This window comes from Rattus norvegicus, chromosome 9 (genome assembly GCF_036323735.1).
Source record: "Rattus norvegicus strain BN/NHsdMcwi chromosome 9, GRCr8, whole genome shotgun sequence".
In the NCBI taxonomy this organism is placed as follows: Eukaryota; Metazoa; Chordata; class Mammalia; order Rodentia; family Muridae; genus Rattus; species Rattus norvegicus.
Window position 1 is genome coordinate 62,439,181 of NC_086027.1, and position 15,618 is coordinate 62,454,798.

Below are 15,618 nucleotides of genomic sequence, written 5' to 3' on the forward strand. Positions count from 1 at the left end.
TGCACATCTCAGAAGCCAGATACAGACTGAGAGCTCAAGCTTAGGCTGCATCCAGAGAAATGAGAGATTGCATTGTAAGGAGAAAATGAGCATGAAAATTAGGAACTCTCTGCCACGTCATAGTGTTACAGTGGCATCAAAGACAGTGTTCCACATTTCACTTGGGTTTGCATAATAGTTTAGTATTTTGCACGCTATTAAAGTAGATGAACTGAGCCAGTGAAATGGCTTAGTGGGTAAAGGAGTTTGCAGCCAATCCTGATTCCTATGGTGGAAGAAGAAGGTCCTCCAGTTTGTCCTCTGACCTTCATGTACATATCACAGAATGCATGCAAATGTGCACACACACATTTCCATCAAATGAAAGTGTAATGGTAAATAAAAAGCAATGTATAATGCTAACATCATACTCTTTTTTTAATCCTCACAGGGAAAGCAGAAATGGTTTATGAAGCAGAGTACAGAAGAATCAACTATTGGAAGAAAGCTTTCAGATCATAAGTTAAACAGCACACCGGATGCTGACTGGCTGCAACTCAAGCCCCTTGCTGGTAGGGCACTCTTTCAATGAAAAACTTAAAATTGAAAAGTTGTTTCTATGTAATGTGTTTGAAATTTCTTTTCTTTGTGGTTTTCCAAATGTGAGTGTGTCTTGTAATTCTACTACCGTTTATCCACGGAACCAGGTACACTAGGAGCAAGGAAAACTTGCCACTTCCTTTTTAAAAAAATACATGAGTGAAATGAAACAAGGGTGGTGCGCACCCATATTCTCATCGTGTGGGAGGCTGGTTCGGAAGGATTTCAATTCAAAGCCTGCCTAAGCTGGTAGCAAGACCACTCTGTTTCAATATCTCAAAAGGAAGAAATAAAATGCTAAGCCATCTTTATCAAAACTAGACCAACCCACAGAATTCAGCAGTCTTCTGTGTCTGTGTTAGAGCTCTCCACTCTCTGCCTCAGCTTTCCCAGTGCTGGGATTGCAGGTGGATTACCACGTTCAGTGAGGGGTACTGTTTTTTTTTCTTTTCATCTTTATTAACTTGAGTATTTCTTATTTACATTTCGGTTGTTATTCCCCTTCCCAGTTTCCGGGCCAACATCCCCCTAACCCCTCCTCCTCCCCCTCTATATGGATGTTCCCCTCTCCATCCTCCCCCAATTACCACCCGTCCCCCAACAATCATGTTCACTGGGGGTTCAGTCTTAGCAGGACCCAGGGCTTCCCCTTCTACTGGTGCTCTTACTAGGATACTCATTGCTACCTATGAGGTCAGAGTCCAGGGTCAGTCCATGTATAGTCTTTAGGTAGTGGCTTAGTCCCTGGAAGCTCTGGTTGCTTGGCATTGTTGTACATATGGGGACTCGAACCCCTTCAAGCTCTTCCAGTCCTTTCTCTGATTCCTTCAACGGGGGACCTATTCTCAGTTCAGTGGTTTGCTGCTGGCATTCGCCTCTGTATTTGCTGTATTCTGGCTGTGTCTCTCAGGAGAGATCTACATCCGGCTCCTGTCAGTCTGCACTTCTTTGCTTCATCCATCTTATCTAGCTTGATGGCTGTATATGTATGGGCCACATGTGGGGCAGGCTCTGAATGGGTGTTCCTTCTGCCTCTGTTCTAAACTTTGCCTCCCTATTCCCTCCCAAGGGTATTCTTGTTCCCCTTTTAAAGAAGGAATGAAGCATTCGCATTTTGGTCATCCTTCTTGAGTTTCATGTGTTCTGTGCATCTAGGGTAATTCGAGCATTTGGGCTAATAGCCACTTATCAATGAGTGCATACCATGTGTGTTTTTCTGTGATTGGGTTACCTCACACAGGATGATATTTTCCAGTTCCATCCATTTGCCTATAAATTTCATAAAGTCATTGTTTTTGATAGCTGAGTAATAGTCCATTGTGTAGATATACCACATTTTCTGTATCCATTCCTCTGTTGAAGGGCATCTGGGTTCTTTCCAGCTTCTGGCTATTATAAATAAGGCTGCTATGAACATAGTGGAACACGTGTCTTTGTTATATGTTGGGGCATCTTTTGGGTATATGCCCAAGAGAGGTATAGCTGGGTGCTCAGGTAGTTCAATGTCAAATTTTCTGAGGAACCTCCAGACTGATTTCTAGAATGGTTTTACCAGTTTGCAATCCCACCAACAATGGAGGAGTGTTCCTCTTTCTCCACATCCTCTCCAACATCTGCTGTCACCTGAGTTTTTGATCTTAGCCATTCTCACTGGTGTGAGGTGAAATCTCAGGGTTGTTTTGATTTGCCTTTCCCTTATGACTAAAGATGTTGAACATTTCTTTAGGTGTTTCTCAGCCATTCGGCATTCCTCAGCTGTGAATTCTTTGTTTAGCTCTGAACCCCATTTTTTAATAGGGTTATTTGTTTCCCTGCGGTCTAACTTCTTGAGTTCTTTGTATATTTTGGATATAAGCCCTCTATCAGTTGTAGGATTGGTAAAGATCTTTTCCCAATCTGTTGATTGTTGTTTTGTCCTAACCACAGTGTCCTTTGCCTTACAGAAGCTTTGCAGTTTTATGAGATCCCATTTGTCGATTCTTGATCTTAGAGCATAAGCCATTGGTGTTTTGTTCAGGAAATTTTCTCCAGTGCCCATGTGTTCCAGATGCTTCCCCCCTTTTTCTTCTATTAGTTTGAGTGTATCTGGTTTGATGTGGATGTCCTTGATCCACTTGGACTTAAGCTTTGTACAGGGTGATAAGCATGGATCGATCTGCATTCTTCTACATGTTGCCCTCCAGTTGAACCAGCACCATTTGCTGAAAATGGTATCTTTTTTCCGTTGGATGGTTTTGGCTCCTTTGTCAAAAATCAAGTGACCATAGGTGTGTGGGTTCATTTCTGGGTCTTCAATTCTATTCCATTGGTCTATCTGTCTGTCTCTGTACCAATACCATGCAGTTTTTATGACTATTGCTCTGTAATATTGCTTGAGTTCAGGGATAGTGATTCGAGGGGTATTGTTCTTGACTATGTACAGTTTCCTTTGTATGTAATTGGTTACAGAAGGAAAATGAAAAGTTGCCTCTGTAGCTAAAGAAGAATAACTTGCCCTTTGTATTTAAAATCCACACTCTGTTATCTAACAGAACAAGGCGGCTCAGAGAGTTAAGATTTCCTCCCCTTATATTTTCAGTTTACATTTGGATTTCTCTTTCCCCTCCACTTGTTGGTGGTTCTCAGCATAGAAGACAGCCTTCCCTAGCTGTGCAACTCTCCCAAAAGACAATTGGGAATTATCCAGGTGTTTGCCATAAAACAAATAGTGCTGGAGAGTAATCTTTTTAAAATGACTTATGGGATGTGGTCAGAACATTCCAGTGAAGATCTCTGAATAGCATTACATTATCCTTGGTGGAGCACATGTGCAGAGAACTTTGCCATCAGCTAACTTGAGCAAGTAATTTAAGTTTTAGCTGATGGACTTAAGAAAAATTATTCTAATGGATTGTGTCTTAAAACACTTAAGGGAAATGTATTCATGTAAGCAGTGCTCACCTCACTGCTATTCTGCCCAGGGTTAGAGTAGCACATACAAATGCACTTGCTAGGTCAGCATATCCTTCCTTCTAATGTAGGAACAGATGACTCGGTGGTTTCTGAAGACCGACTTAATGAGACCGAACTGACTGATTTAGAAGCCCAACAAGAATCCCCTCCTAAAAATTACCTTGGTGTAGAGGAAGAGAAAATCATGGACCATTCTCACAGTGATGGATTGCACACCATTCATGAGCACGAGGTCCATGTAGTCTCTCATAACCACCGCGATGAGGAGGATACAGCTGTGCTGAGGAAGCATGGCCACCAGTGGCACCACCGACACGCCCACCATTCCCACGGGCCCTGCCACTCTGGCTCAGACCTGAAGGAAACAGGAATAGCCAACATAGCCTGGATGGTGATCATGGGGGACGGCATCCACAACTTCAGTGATGGCCTCGCCATTGGTAAGTGTCCTGAAGCTTGGGTTATGATTTACTCCTTAAGCATATTTTCCTTTTTCTACTAAGTTCCTACTAATCTTACAAGCCACAATCCATAAGGTTGAAATTTACCTACATTTTTAAATGTCCAGCTATTTATTACTGCCATGTCTGTTTTTCTCCAACAGATAGGGTATTTGGAAGTTTAAAAAATGAAATTTTAGTACTTTTTGGTTTTTGAAGCTAAATACGTGTCTATAGTATGTTTCTTATGTACCTTGCTTTCTTATTAAAGCAGTCAACTTACTGAACCTGCTGTTTGAACACTCATAGACACACCTACAAGAGTCAGTGTAATTTCAGTCTTGCATTTAATACATTTTTTTTCACAGCTTTAGAAAGTTTCACATTAAAACCCACCATAACAAATTAACATACCTGTGTGAGCTATATGTGCAGTTGCTGGGATGTAAGCTAGTGACTAATTTACAACATTACCTATCACCAGGGCATGATTCTCTCTGGGATCTAGATTTCATTAGTCAGAAATGGGCTTTGGTTTCTTTCAGAAAGCAGACATGTTGTTTTATAATCATAGGAGTTATAGAAAAGAATATTGACCTCTGCTAGTGGGATGAGACCTTACACACCAGTGTATGTTCAGACGCTGTGATGCGTAAGTTGGGTGAGTCACATACGTGTGAATTACTGCAGAGAGAAGGAGCATCTCACTGACTGGAAGAACCGGGAGGCCTGGGGCTCACTCACTCACTGATCCCTGTGTTCATCATCTTCTCCAGGGGCAGCTTTCAGTGCCGGGCTGACTGGAGGCATCAGCACTTCCATAGCCGTCTTCTGCCATGAACTGCCACACGAGTTAGGTATGAGCCTCGAAAGTCTGCCTGCCCTTCATCAACTCTAGGCCTCCTTCAGTTGTGGATGCATTAAACTGCAGGGGTGATACGACAGGAAATCTGCTGACAGGTGTAGAGGACCATCTATGGCCGGGCGCATCCCAATATAAGACTAACTGCTTCTTGTATCAAGAAGTGTCAGCGCCCGTGTGCTTTTTGCTGCTCTAACAGTTATACTATTATGAAGGATCACACGTAATGACTAGGTTGGTGATCATAAATTAAAAGGAAGTACCATTTCTCAAATGCCTGATTATGGGATTAACCTTTTTCTATTTTATTTCATGTGTCATATAGATTTTATTTTCTTAAAGGAGCAGGGTAAAGTTCCCTATTACATAATTGAACCTAAAACAGTTACTTCTTCACAGATGATGGAGAGATCACATTATTGTCCAGACACTAAACAGAACGTTGTTTAAACAGACTTGTGTGTGCGCTTGGTTATTAGAGAAACTGGAAAGTGTTCCTGACTGCTGTCACTCTTTAAGGACCACTGAGGTTTTGGAATAATCATTAAATTGTAATCATTTTTTTAACCATAAAGTTAGATGTTTGGACAGTTTTGCCTGCACGTGTACGTGTACGTGTACGTGTACGTGTACGTGTGTGTGTGTGTGTGTGTGTGTGTGTGTGTGTGTGTGTGTGTGTGTGTGTGTGATTCTTACATGATTTTAATAAAGTAGAACCCTCAAAATGCTTCAGGTCTTTTTTTCTCTTGGTTTTTAATGTTTTCTTACTCATGGTTGTATACTATGATCTCAGTACCCAAACTGTTTTGTGCAGGTTCTTATTTTCTTATTCATTTCAGTTTCCCTCTCACTATTGATAATCATTGTCTTGAGTTTATTTTATCATTCTTCTTAAATGTTCTAAAAAGAGAGGTTTGGGGAATTGTTTTGTGGAGACAGGATCTACTATATGGCCCTTTCAGGTCTGGAACTCGCTAGGTAGACAAGACTGATCTTGTGTCAATCCTGCCTTGACTTCCCAGGGGTTGGGATTAGAGGTGTGTACCACTATGCTTGGCCCAAACTCCCTCTCTGATTCTAAGCAGTGCGTTTTAGCATGAAGGAAATCACATTTGATAAATGAACCATGCTTTTAGGACTCACCTCAGATAAGATGTAATACTATACATTTTCCAATCCCCCTCAAATATAGCAGAGACTAAATTTAATTCAAAATAAGTTCTTGGTAACATGCTTGCTTGTCTAAGGGAAGGTGGCTATTCACTATTTAGATTTATACAGAATTTTCTTTTAGTTTTTGTTCATTTTTAATGTGTAGATGGTTTGCTGTATGCATTTCTGTGCAACCTAGTCCCCAAGGAGGTCAGAAGAGGGTATTAGATCCTCTGATTCTGGAATTGCAGATGGTTATGAACACTTTGTGAATTCTGTGAATCAATCCATATACTCTGGAAGAGTATCCAGTGTTCTTAACCACTGAGCTATCTCTAGCCCATAGAAATTTTAATACAATATTAAAGAATATCAAAGTTTGTTAGTAACCATATTATTGGGCCGCATTCATTAACAGCTTTGGCAGGCACTCCTCATTTGTGCTAATTAATATCTTGTCAGCAGGAAGAAAAGAATACTGCTTTATCTCATTATGAAGATTTTGTGCTCTGTCTAATCTCACTTGTAGGGACTCCTTTACTGAGAAGGAAGGTGGAGTAAATATGCAAAACCTCAGAGGCTGCACAGCCTGAAATAAGACGAGAACAGAGAGTTTTAAGTGAGTTGTCTCACTTTATACAGAGTTGTAAGTCTGCCTCACTTGATTGAGCTTAAACCTAACTATGCACAGACTCTGTTTACTGGAAACTCCCATTACCAACAGAAATTAGAGGTGGCTTATAGACTAGAGGGTTCAATATTAGTGCTTTTTTTTTTTTTTCTTTTAGATTCCCATCAGTCAGAACAACAGCAGGTTCATTTTGCAGAGATTAATGAGTTTTTTTTTTTTTTTTAAAAAAACTTATATATGAAAAGGAAACAGTTTGACATTTAGAAATTTTTGAAAAATGACATGAAATTGATTTGCAATTTGGTTTAGCAAATAGTGGTACCGAGAAAAGGACAGCCATGCAAACACTGAAAGAGCTTAGTCTCCGCATATATGGGAGTATTGCTTTTCGACAGAGGTACAAAGAAAATTCCACACAAGTAGGCTTCCGCAAATGATACGTCAATGTGAGATGTTCATTTGCCAAAACAGAAGCTGCCAGAGACTGTGACTCATACATACCTCACACGATAAATCAGAATGAACTCAAAACACACCATTAATCCACACAGTCTGGGATAGTAAATTCCTATTTGTATCTTCTTAGGCACATTACTAAATATATAATCCATTAAGAAAATGAAATAGATGACTCCAGGCCTATTTAAATTGTGACAGACATTGTTTAGAGAATGGGGAAATTTTTATAAAAAGCCATTAAGACCAAAGTATTAAAGTCTTCTTAATTTAGTGACAGGAACATCTCAAGACCCCACCTTCAAAAGAAAATAATCAGATAAAAACTTTGAATAGACATTTACTAAAGAAGATAAAATTTGGTATCTAAATGTGAAATTTCAGTTCCTGGGTTTATTATATGTTGTCAAGGTTATGAACAAGTATAGTCTTATATTTGGTGGGAATGGAATTTTGGCTTTATCAAAGAGAAGTGAAAATTGAGTTGATACAAAGGCTTGTTTACTATATACAGTAATTTCATAATTGCCCCAAATAAAACTTAACCTAAATGTTCTGTAGCTGGTAAATAGTGTGATTCATCTGTGAGTTGAATGGTGCTGTAGAGTGCTGTGGGTGAGTCTTATGTCCGTTATGCCAAGTGATAAATCTAGACCCAAACAATGCATGTCGTCTGATTCTAGTCATACAATAGTCTGGAAAAAAAAAAAAAACACAAAAAGCAACACAAAGCAAATTGTTTGCTGTGTTAGTAGTAAAGGGCCCAGGGGAACTGGAGAATGAGTAGAATAGTTGTAGAGTTTGTTAATAATTGTGATTACATGGCATGAATGTTGGCAAAGATCTGTAGAAGTCTAAGAAGAACAACTTTTTATGATTCATGCTTTTATGAAGCAAAGCTAGAGTTCATAAAAGAAACAGTTTTAATATAAATTACATACAGGCTATGTTGAGAGAAAGACCCCAAGAGTCCTAGACAGAACACACGTGTGCGTGCTTTAAGAAAATGACAGGTGTACACAGCAATGGAAGGACAGAGGTGGCTACATCTTATTTTTGCAGGAATTAAATAATAATTCCTTCTGAAGGGTCCAAAGTTGAAGCCCAGCTTGGATTGTATGAGGTCCTGTCTTAGCAAACACCCCCTGGATTCTTATTAGTTAATTCATTCTCCAAGTTCTTCAAGAATGAAGTAAATCATCCCGCTCTTCTGTACTAGCAGGAAAGACTAGGTGTTTGAGGCAGTGATACAGTTTGTCATTCCCCATTGCTCATTACTTATTAAATCACGCTCCTTTCTAAGCCACATTTCTGAAACCATAAAGGAAGCAATGTGCTGCAAAACCAACCCACAGGAGATGCCAGCAATCTCATTTGCTATTACCCAGCTCCCTCCTAAAAGGTCCTCCTTTAATTTAACACAATTGGTTCAGTGTGAATTACTGCAAATACAAAGGAGAAATTTACGGAGAAAGAAGTGAGGAAGCTCCTTTCATACTGGAACTTAGAGAAGACTGGACAAATAAAGCAAACTTCAGGGCAGAGGAGAGAAGCAGCCTGTGCAGGACTCTGCAGGAGCATTGCAAAGCGGTTGTACTAGCTAATTTTATATCACCCAACACAAGCTGTAGGAAGAGAACTATGATTAGAAAATGCCTCCAAGAGATCTGGCAACTGGGCATTTTCTTTTTTCTTAAGATATGGTTTCCCTATGTAGCCCTGGCTGTCCTGAAACTAGCTCTGTAGACCAGGCTGGCCTCAAACTCGGAGAGCTGCTTGCCTCTGATACGGAGGACCCCTTCCATTGTGGGTGGTACCACCCCTGGCAAAGGTTCCTAAGTTCTGAGCATGCCATATGCAGCCAGCTACAGTAAGTGGCACTCTTCTCTGGCCTCTGAATCAGCTCTTGCCTCCAGGTCATCCCACCTCCCCAGTTTGAGTTCCCACCTTGACTTCTTTCAGTAGACTGTGACTCTGCATATGTAAGCCAAAGATACCCTTTTCTCTCCAAGCTCCTTTTGGTCATGTAACCCTAAGTTACAGCAGCAGTAACCCTCGGAGAAAGGAGGGAAAGGAATAAGGGGACTACTATTAAATAGAAGCTAGAGAATGGCAATGTCGAAGACACTGGAAGAGCTTCTAATTTTCAAATGAATAGAATAATTGAAAGATAGTGCTTTTTGTAGTTTATAGCAGTTTATTAGAATATGGAGAAGTAACACTTTGAAGCAGTTTCTCTGTTAACATCTTATTTGCTATAGATGAAAACTTTGTAGCCATGAGAGTTTCCTAAGAACAGAGCCCTATCAGTGGCCTACATAACACCCTGCATATACTGTTTATTGTTTGGTTGGATGCCTGGATATTTAATAACTAGAACAAAGTACACTGTTACAGTAAGTACACCTTGGATCCCTCAGCTTGAAGAGTCTTAGGCCAGCAGCATTTGCCTGTTCTGCCAGCATCTCTCTGGGTAACAATAACTGCTTTTCCCAGTGTTCCAACTTAGATGAAGAGAAAACACCTTTCTTTTGGTTTCTTCTTTCTGTTCTCTTTTCTTGTTCTTGTTGCTGTCTGTTAAACTTGTGTGTACTTAGATCTCTAGCAAAATAGCCCTATGGTTCTTCCCCTATGCACAACTGTCTGCTCCCCTGGCAGCAGTGTGATGCTCCTTAGAGCTGGGTGGGGCAGTCATAAAACGCATGGAAGCTAAGGGGAAAGCTCTTGCCTCTCCTTACATTTTGGGGTTTTTCTACTTAAGGGGTTGCTGTTATTATTATTATTTCTTGGGGAAAAACCTAATGCATGCATATATGAAATATATGTAAGAAGCTATTACCACTCTTCTAACTGTGCCCATTTCCCACTGAAGAGCAGAAATGAACTTTGAATTGTTACTTTTAAAAGGGCATGGGTATATTTATTTTCTCCTTTCATTTTTATTTGCTTTTGGTTTGTTTCTTGTTTTGTTTTGTTTGTTTGTTTGTTTGTTTCTTTTTTGAGACAGGGTCTCTCTTTGTAGCCCTAGCAGTCTTGGAACTCCATCAGGTGACCTCAAACTCAGAGATGCTCCTGCTTCTGCATCCCAGGTGTTAAAACCTGTGTGCCACTCCACCTGGCCTTGTAATTGGCTTTGCATAGACAGTTGCTTGACTCTTCATGTGCATGTATTCTTATGTAACTATACCACATATAGGATGTAGAACAATTCATCACCCCTATAGCTTTTGTTCTACTGAGTTAATGATGTGCCTTTATAATGCATTCTTAATTTTTTAAATAGTTTTTTTTCCCACTCAAAGTTATGCTTTCAAATCCTGTGCTTTTAAAAATAACCTCTCCCATGATATCTGACTTGCAGGTGATTTTGCAGTTCTTCTGAAAGCAGGCATGACCGTAAAGCAAGCCATTGTGTACAACCTGCTGTCTGCCATGATGGCTTACATAGGAATGCTCATAGGCACGGCTGTCGGTCAGTACGCCAACAACATCACACTCTGGATCTTCGCGATCACGGCAGGCATGTTCCTCTACGTGGCCTTGGTGGATATGGTAAGATGCTTTATGTAACTTTCCTTTTATACTAAACTCGCAAGTGGAATGTAATCTTCAGAAATGGAAGACATATTAGGAAGTGGTTGGAAAGAATACTTTAAAACATTTTAAAAGAAGATGGCTAATTTTAAAGACCGTGACATCTAAATAATTAGGAAAAGCGTTTACCTTATCATTTCTTGGAGATGCTGAAAATTTCTAACCAACTGTCTCACAACTCAACTAATGGTAGGATTTAGAGGTATGATTACAGTATAACGAGACTCACTGCTTTGTTGTGAAGAAGAAAGGAGACCTCCTCTGTGCACAACAGACTTTAAAGCTACAACAGCAGTCGCACCGTCCCATTTTACAGCAGTACCTCACATGTTAGAGTGTTTCGTGGGGCTGTCCGTTTCTGTAGGTTTAAGTAAGTGAGACTTTCACCTCCTTCCCGGCAAAGCTTTGAGTTCAGCATGAGAACAGCATCCCTAAGTCCCTACACTGACCCGCCTGGCTTTCACCGTCCTGTGGGCTCCGTGCTGTGATTTCCTCTCCGTGCCATGGATCACCTTCCTGAGGAGAGAAACTCCTGCTTCGCTTCCTCCCTTCTCAGGCAGAACATCTGCCCCCCTCCGCTGCGGAACCCCTAATTCTTGCTGTGCTCTCTGTCCTTGGCACTTGGTCTTGATCCGTTGGCAGCACTGAGTATTTGACTTTATGTCTCAAGTTTCTTTAGTTCCTCTCCCACAAGGAGGTGGCTCTAGGGGGACAGACATTGTCATCATTATTAGTTGTCATCTGCCACTGGAAATGCAGTTGACAGCCACTAGCAAGGAAGGTGGTCTGATTCTTTTGCTAGGAAGCTGGGGATCAGAAGAAAGGTTTTACAGTAAGAATGTGTGTGGGGGGCTAATTAACACTTTTATTTATTGTTTGATAATTTATGCAATATATTGTGAACTCCTTCCCCAGCTCTTCCTAGCCCCTTCCCCGGCTTAGGTCAGAGTTGTACACTTTATTTGGAACTGCAGAAAAGCTGACTGAAAAGAGAATTAGGGAAATTGTTTTGTTCTGTTTTTTAATAATAGGAAATCTGAGCTTAGTTTTAAAAACTATGGAAGAGTTTATTGGGAACAAGAGGAACAGGTAGATGAGGTCCTCAGCCCAGCGGTAACAGAGTCCCTGTGTCTGTGAGTTCTACTCCAGGGATTGTGTAGAAATAACTCAGTAGACAGTCGTCTGTCCAGTAGGCAGCTAGCAGGAACAAGCCTGCTCTTTGCAAGGGCTGCATTTCTGTCAGACATACTATGATGCTGACACAGAAGGAATCGAGCCGCCTGGATATATGTTCTAGCACATGAACACAAAATGACACTTTTTCTGATCAGCAAAAAATGAATTATTTAAGAATACTACCCAGGGCCAGTGAGAACTCAGCAGAACTTGCCACCAAGCCTGGTGACCTGAACTCCTGAGTTCTCAGGTAGAAGGAAAGACCCAGCTACTTACTGCAAGCTGTCCTCTGACCCCCACAAGTGCACCGTACCGGGTGCATACCGATTACTCTCACACAACATACGTGAATGAAATACAACTTAAACATTTTAAAGTGATAGTGTACACACTGTCAGGTACAGCATGTTATTTGAATTGTAGAAAACCCCGACAGGGCTACAGCAGTAGAAAACATGACCACATTTTTATTTTAGCTACACTGCCTTGACAGTATAGATTACTTACACAAAGCCATCAGAAGCCATTCAGGCAGGTAGGTATTGGCAATACACAGGAGCTTTACTTGAGGAGCCTCTGTGGAAATGCCTGTTTGGGGCACTTTGGGCAGTGCTATTTAGCAACTACGATGGAAATAATTCTCTCTTCTTTGTGTGTGCGTGCGTGTGTGCATTTGCATGATACAGAGGGTCATACCAAACAAAGGTCCTTAGGAATACCAGGTAGGCTGTACCCCAGAGCCACATCTTTGTGAATAGTCCTAAGTGCTGTGTACCGGGGGGCACTCATCAGCTCTTTGTTGGGTTATGACAGTTGAGGTGACATTCAGGTAAAACTTTTGAATGGCAGAGACCCAGCGTTGTTTCAGCCCTGCTGCTGACAGGCGTCCAGAGGGCGGGCCTGTGAAGCATTCTGTATGTTGTTTATGCTCTGATATTAAGGGAAGTCGGAAGGAAAAGTTTTTGTAAGAGTCAAAACTTAGGGAAAGGAATAGAAACACTGTAATAAAAATAGGCTTACTAGAACTGGATATCAAAGTTGCCAGTCTGTAAACCTTGCATGTTTTCAATATCTTTGTTAAGATGTGTTTCTCCTTTCAGCTTCCAGAGATGCTGCATGGAGATGGCGACCACGAGGAGCACGGCTTCTGTCCAGTTGGGCAGTTCATTCTTCAGAATCTAGGACTGCTGTTTGGATTCGCCCTCATGCTGGTTATCGCCCTCTACGAAGACAGAATCGTGTTTGACATCCAGTTCTGACCATCCCGGTCTCTGCCGATTCCGAGAATGTCCGTGCAGCTTGCCTCTGCCCCTTGTACTGTATGCACATCGCTCAGAGAATCCAGTGGCCTGCACTGTCCACAGGTTCTGTAGGTTTGAGCCTAACCACAAAAGACTGGTGCTCAGGACTGTTTTCTCTGCATGGATGGGTCTTTTAAAAGTTTGTGATAAAGTCAGAACATGGGACTCCATGTACCAATATTGATAGAAGTTTAAGACTTTAAAAAAAGAGAGAATCATATAAAACACTAGTCTTTTTATTAGTAGAAACTTCTGTGGCTATGCAGAAATAGAAATTAAACCAAAAAAAATCATTTAAACTTTAAAAATATTTTAAATGGACTTTGAGCAGACATTTTTGTGTGCGTGCTAAGAATGAATTTTAGTGCCCTCTAATTCAGCTACATATATACATGTGGGACTAATAGGGATCAACTTGACACAACTTGGAAACTGAATAAAGTTGACTTTAGGAACTAGAGGGAAGCCCAGGCTGCACTAGAGTATGGATTTAGCATTGGGGAAAGCCCTTATTCTTGAATCTAGAGTTACTATTTTTGTATATATTTGCATAGTGTTCAAACTTGCGGCCTAAACTACTGAAATTTGTGATTGTATGTGTGAACTTCAGTTTAATCGAAGAGTCATAATGGTTCTTTGCATACTATATTTGGTGTTGGGTTTTCTTTTTAACTTTGTTTTTATGGGGGGTGTGAGTCAGAGCATGGAGTCAGTACCTTTTTCTTAACATTACTGCTCTCGGAAATATCAAAGAAGTGGCATTCCATTTCCCTAGGACTAACTAGGTTAATTGGAAATTTTTAAGTTCTGGGTGTTCAAGTTACTTTACCAGTTTGGCATTGGAACTCAGAGCACATGCTGTGGCTGGTAGTAAAATCCAAGCTCGCCATGCCTGTAGTCTGTATATAAAACGTCGGCTAAATGGTAACTACACCGGTACCATAGCTGCTTTGGTACCGAGTATATGACTAAGCCAAAATCACTTTTATCATTTTGTGCCAAGATACACTGTCGGTGCCTGATCCGGAATGGTCTGTGTTTGGGTGCCTGCTCTTACGCCACTGGTGCAGTGACGTGTAAGACGTCTAAGTCCTGTTCCGTATGAAGCGTGACTCGGCGTGTAGACTAGTCATGTGCATAGCTCTGTTTACATCCCGCACCACCCACTCTTCCCTCACGCAGGCAAACGTCGGAACCGTGTGCAGCTAGCTCTATTTTAACTGCTTGGCAGCTGGGACACTCCTTGGGAAAAATACATAAGAGCCAAAACTTGTCCATTCCATTTTAAATATTTGTATTCAGTCCCTTCTCCAGTTCTCTTCCTCTTACTCTGATTTTTTTTTTCAGACAAAAACAAAAAATTAAGAGTAGCGCATGCATGCAGGTGTTGGAGGCTAATCTCCAGTTCTGTTGTGTTCTAAGCGAGGGCTGTTCGTTCTTACAGCAGTTGCCTCTTTCCTCTGTTGTGTTCTAAGCGAGGGCTGTTCGTTCTTACAGCAGTCGCCTCTCCCCAGCCCTCCTTGCACTAAGTACTTTGGTACGCAGGCTTTCAGCACTGGGCAAGCCTACAGCAGTCCTTACTTCCCCTCATTGTTGGCCGTTTGAGCAGCCTCACTGAAAGGTGCTGGTGCACTCCGTGCTGTCGACTTCAAGTGACTTGGAAATTTTGCTTTCAAAACCAAGATACGCTTATGCTTCACTTTTGAGTTTTATTCCCAAGGAGGATTGTACATTCCAGCATTAAATCTGCTTCATTTAAAATAACAGCGGGAACATACTCCCACTCTAAAATGCCTCACTTAAAAAGCTGGTCGGTTATGCTTACAGTATACAAAGTTTTATATTCTCAGACGGTATTATCTTTACGTGCTAGATTTTCTTAGTCGTTTCGGAGGGCTTTAACAGTGGCTGCTAATATTTTGATAGTGTTCCACCAGTGTTTAGTTTTTACATCATTCTCGTGTATAGTTTCAGGTCTCACTAGACAATCCCAATTCCACTACATTTCTTTTTGGCTCCAACATTCCACTTAGCTTGACTAGTCTAATTTTAACATATGCCTGTTGGAGGTCACCAATGTTACTTGTACAATGCTGTCACCATGTGACATCCATATGGATTTTGGTGTATATCACATTGCATTCAATCAGCTGTGATTATGCTTAGAAATACTATAGTAACTAGATGCAGTGTGAACCTTTTCCATTAACAGTAAGTCAGTGGCTTAAATGTGATTATGGTCCTGCAAGGTGATACTTGCTAAAATATCTAGACATTTTTTGTTGTTGTAACTGAATCATTTTTTTTTAAATTTATAAAGCTGGAAGTGATCAAATGCTGTTTTTTTTTCATTGTCAACAGTGGTGTGTCATTTTATATATGTTCCTAATGCTTACGGAACTCTCCCGAAATAAAGTTATTCAGAAAGAAAGTGTGGTGTGTTTTCAGTCTCAGAACACGGTGAATCTCAGAACT

At 40.9% G+C, this 15,618-nt stretch overlaps 1 protein-coding gene across 3 annotated transcripts in view; it reads left to right on the forward strand.

Moving 5' to 3' along the window:
- Positions 1 to 15,574, forward strand: part of Slc39a10 (solute carrier family 39 member 10) — a 123,474-nt gene extending 107,900 nt beyond the window's left edge. For all 3 annotated transcript variants that reach the window (XM_063267375.1, XM_006244936.5, NM_001108796.2), the window contains 5 exons: positions 431 to 551; positions 3,600 to 3,971; positions 4,748 to 4,828; positions 10,434 to 10,624; positions 12,943 to 15,574. In XM_063267375.1, coding sequence (XP_063123445.1) covers positions 431 to 551; positions 3,600 to 3,971; positions 4,748 to 4,828; positions 10,434 to 10,624; positions 12,943 to 13,101 — 924 coding nt within the window. In that variant the 3' untranslated portion in view covers positions 13,102 to 15,574. The remainder of the gene's footprint in view (positions 1 to 430; positions 552 to 3,599; positions 3,972 to 4,747; positions 4,829 to 10,433; positions 10,625 to 12,942) is intronic.
- Positions 15,575 to 15,618: the final 44 nt, after the last annotated feature.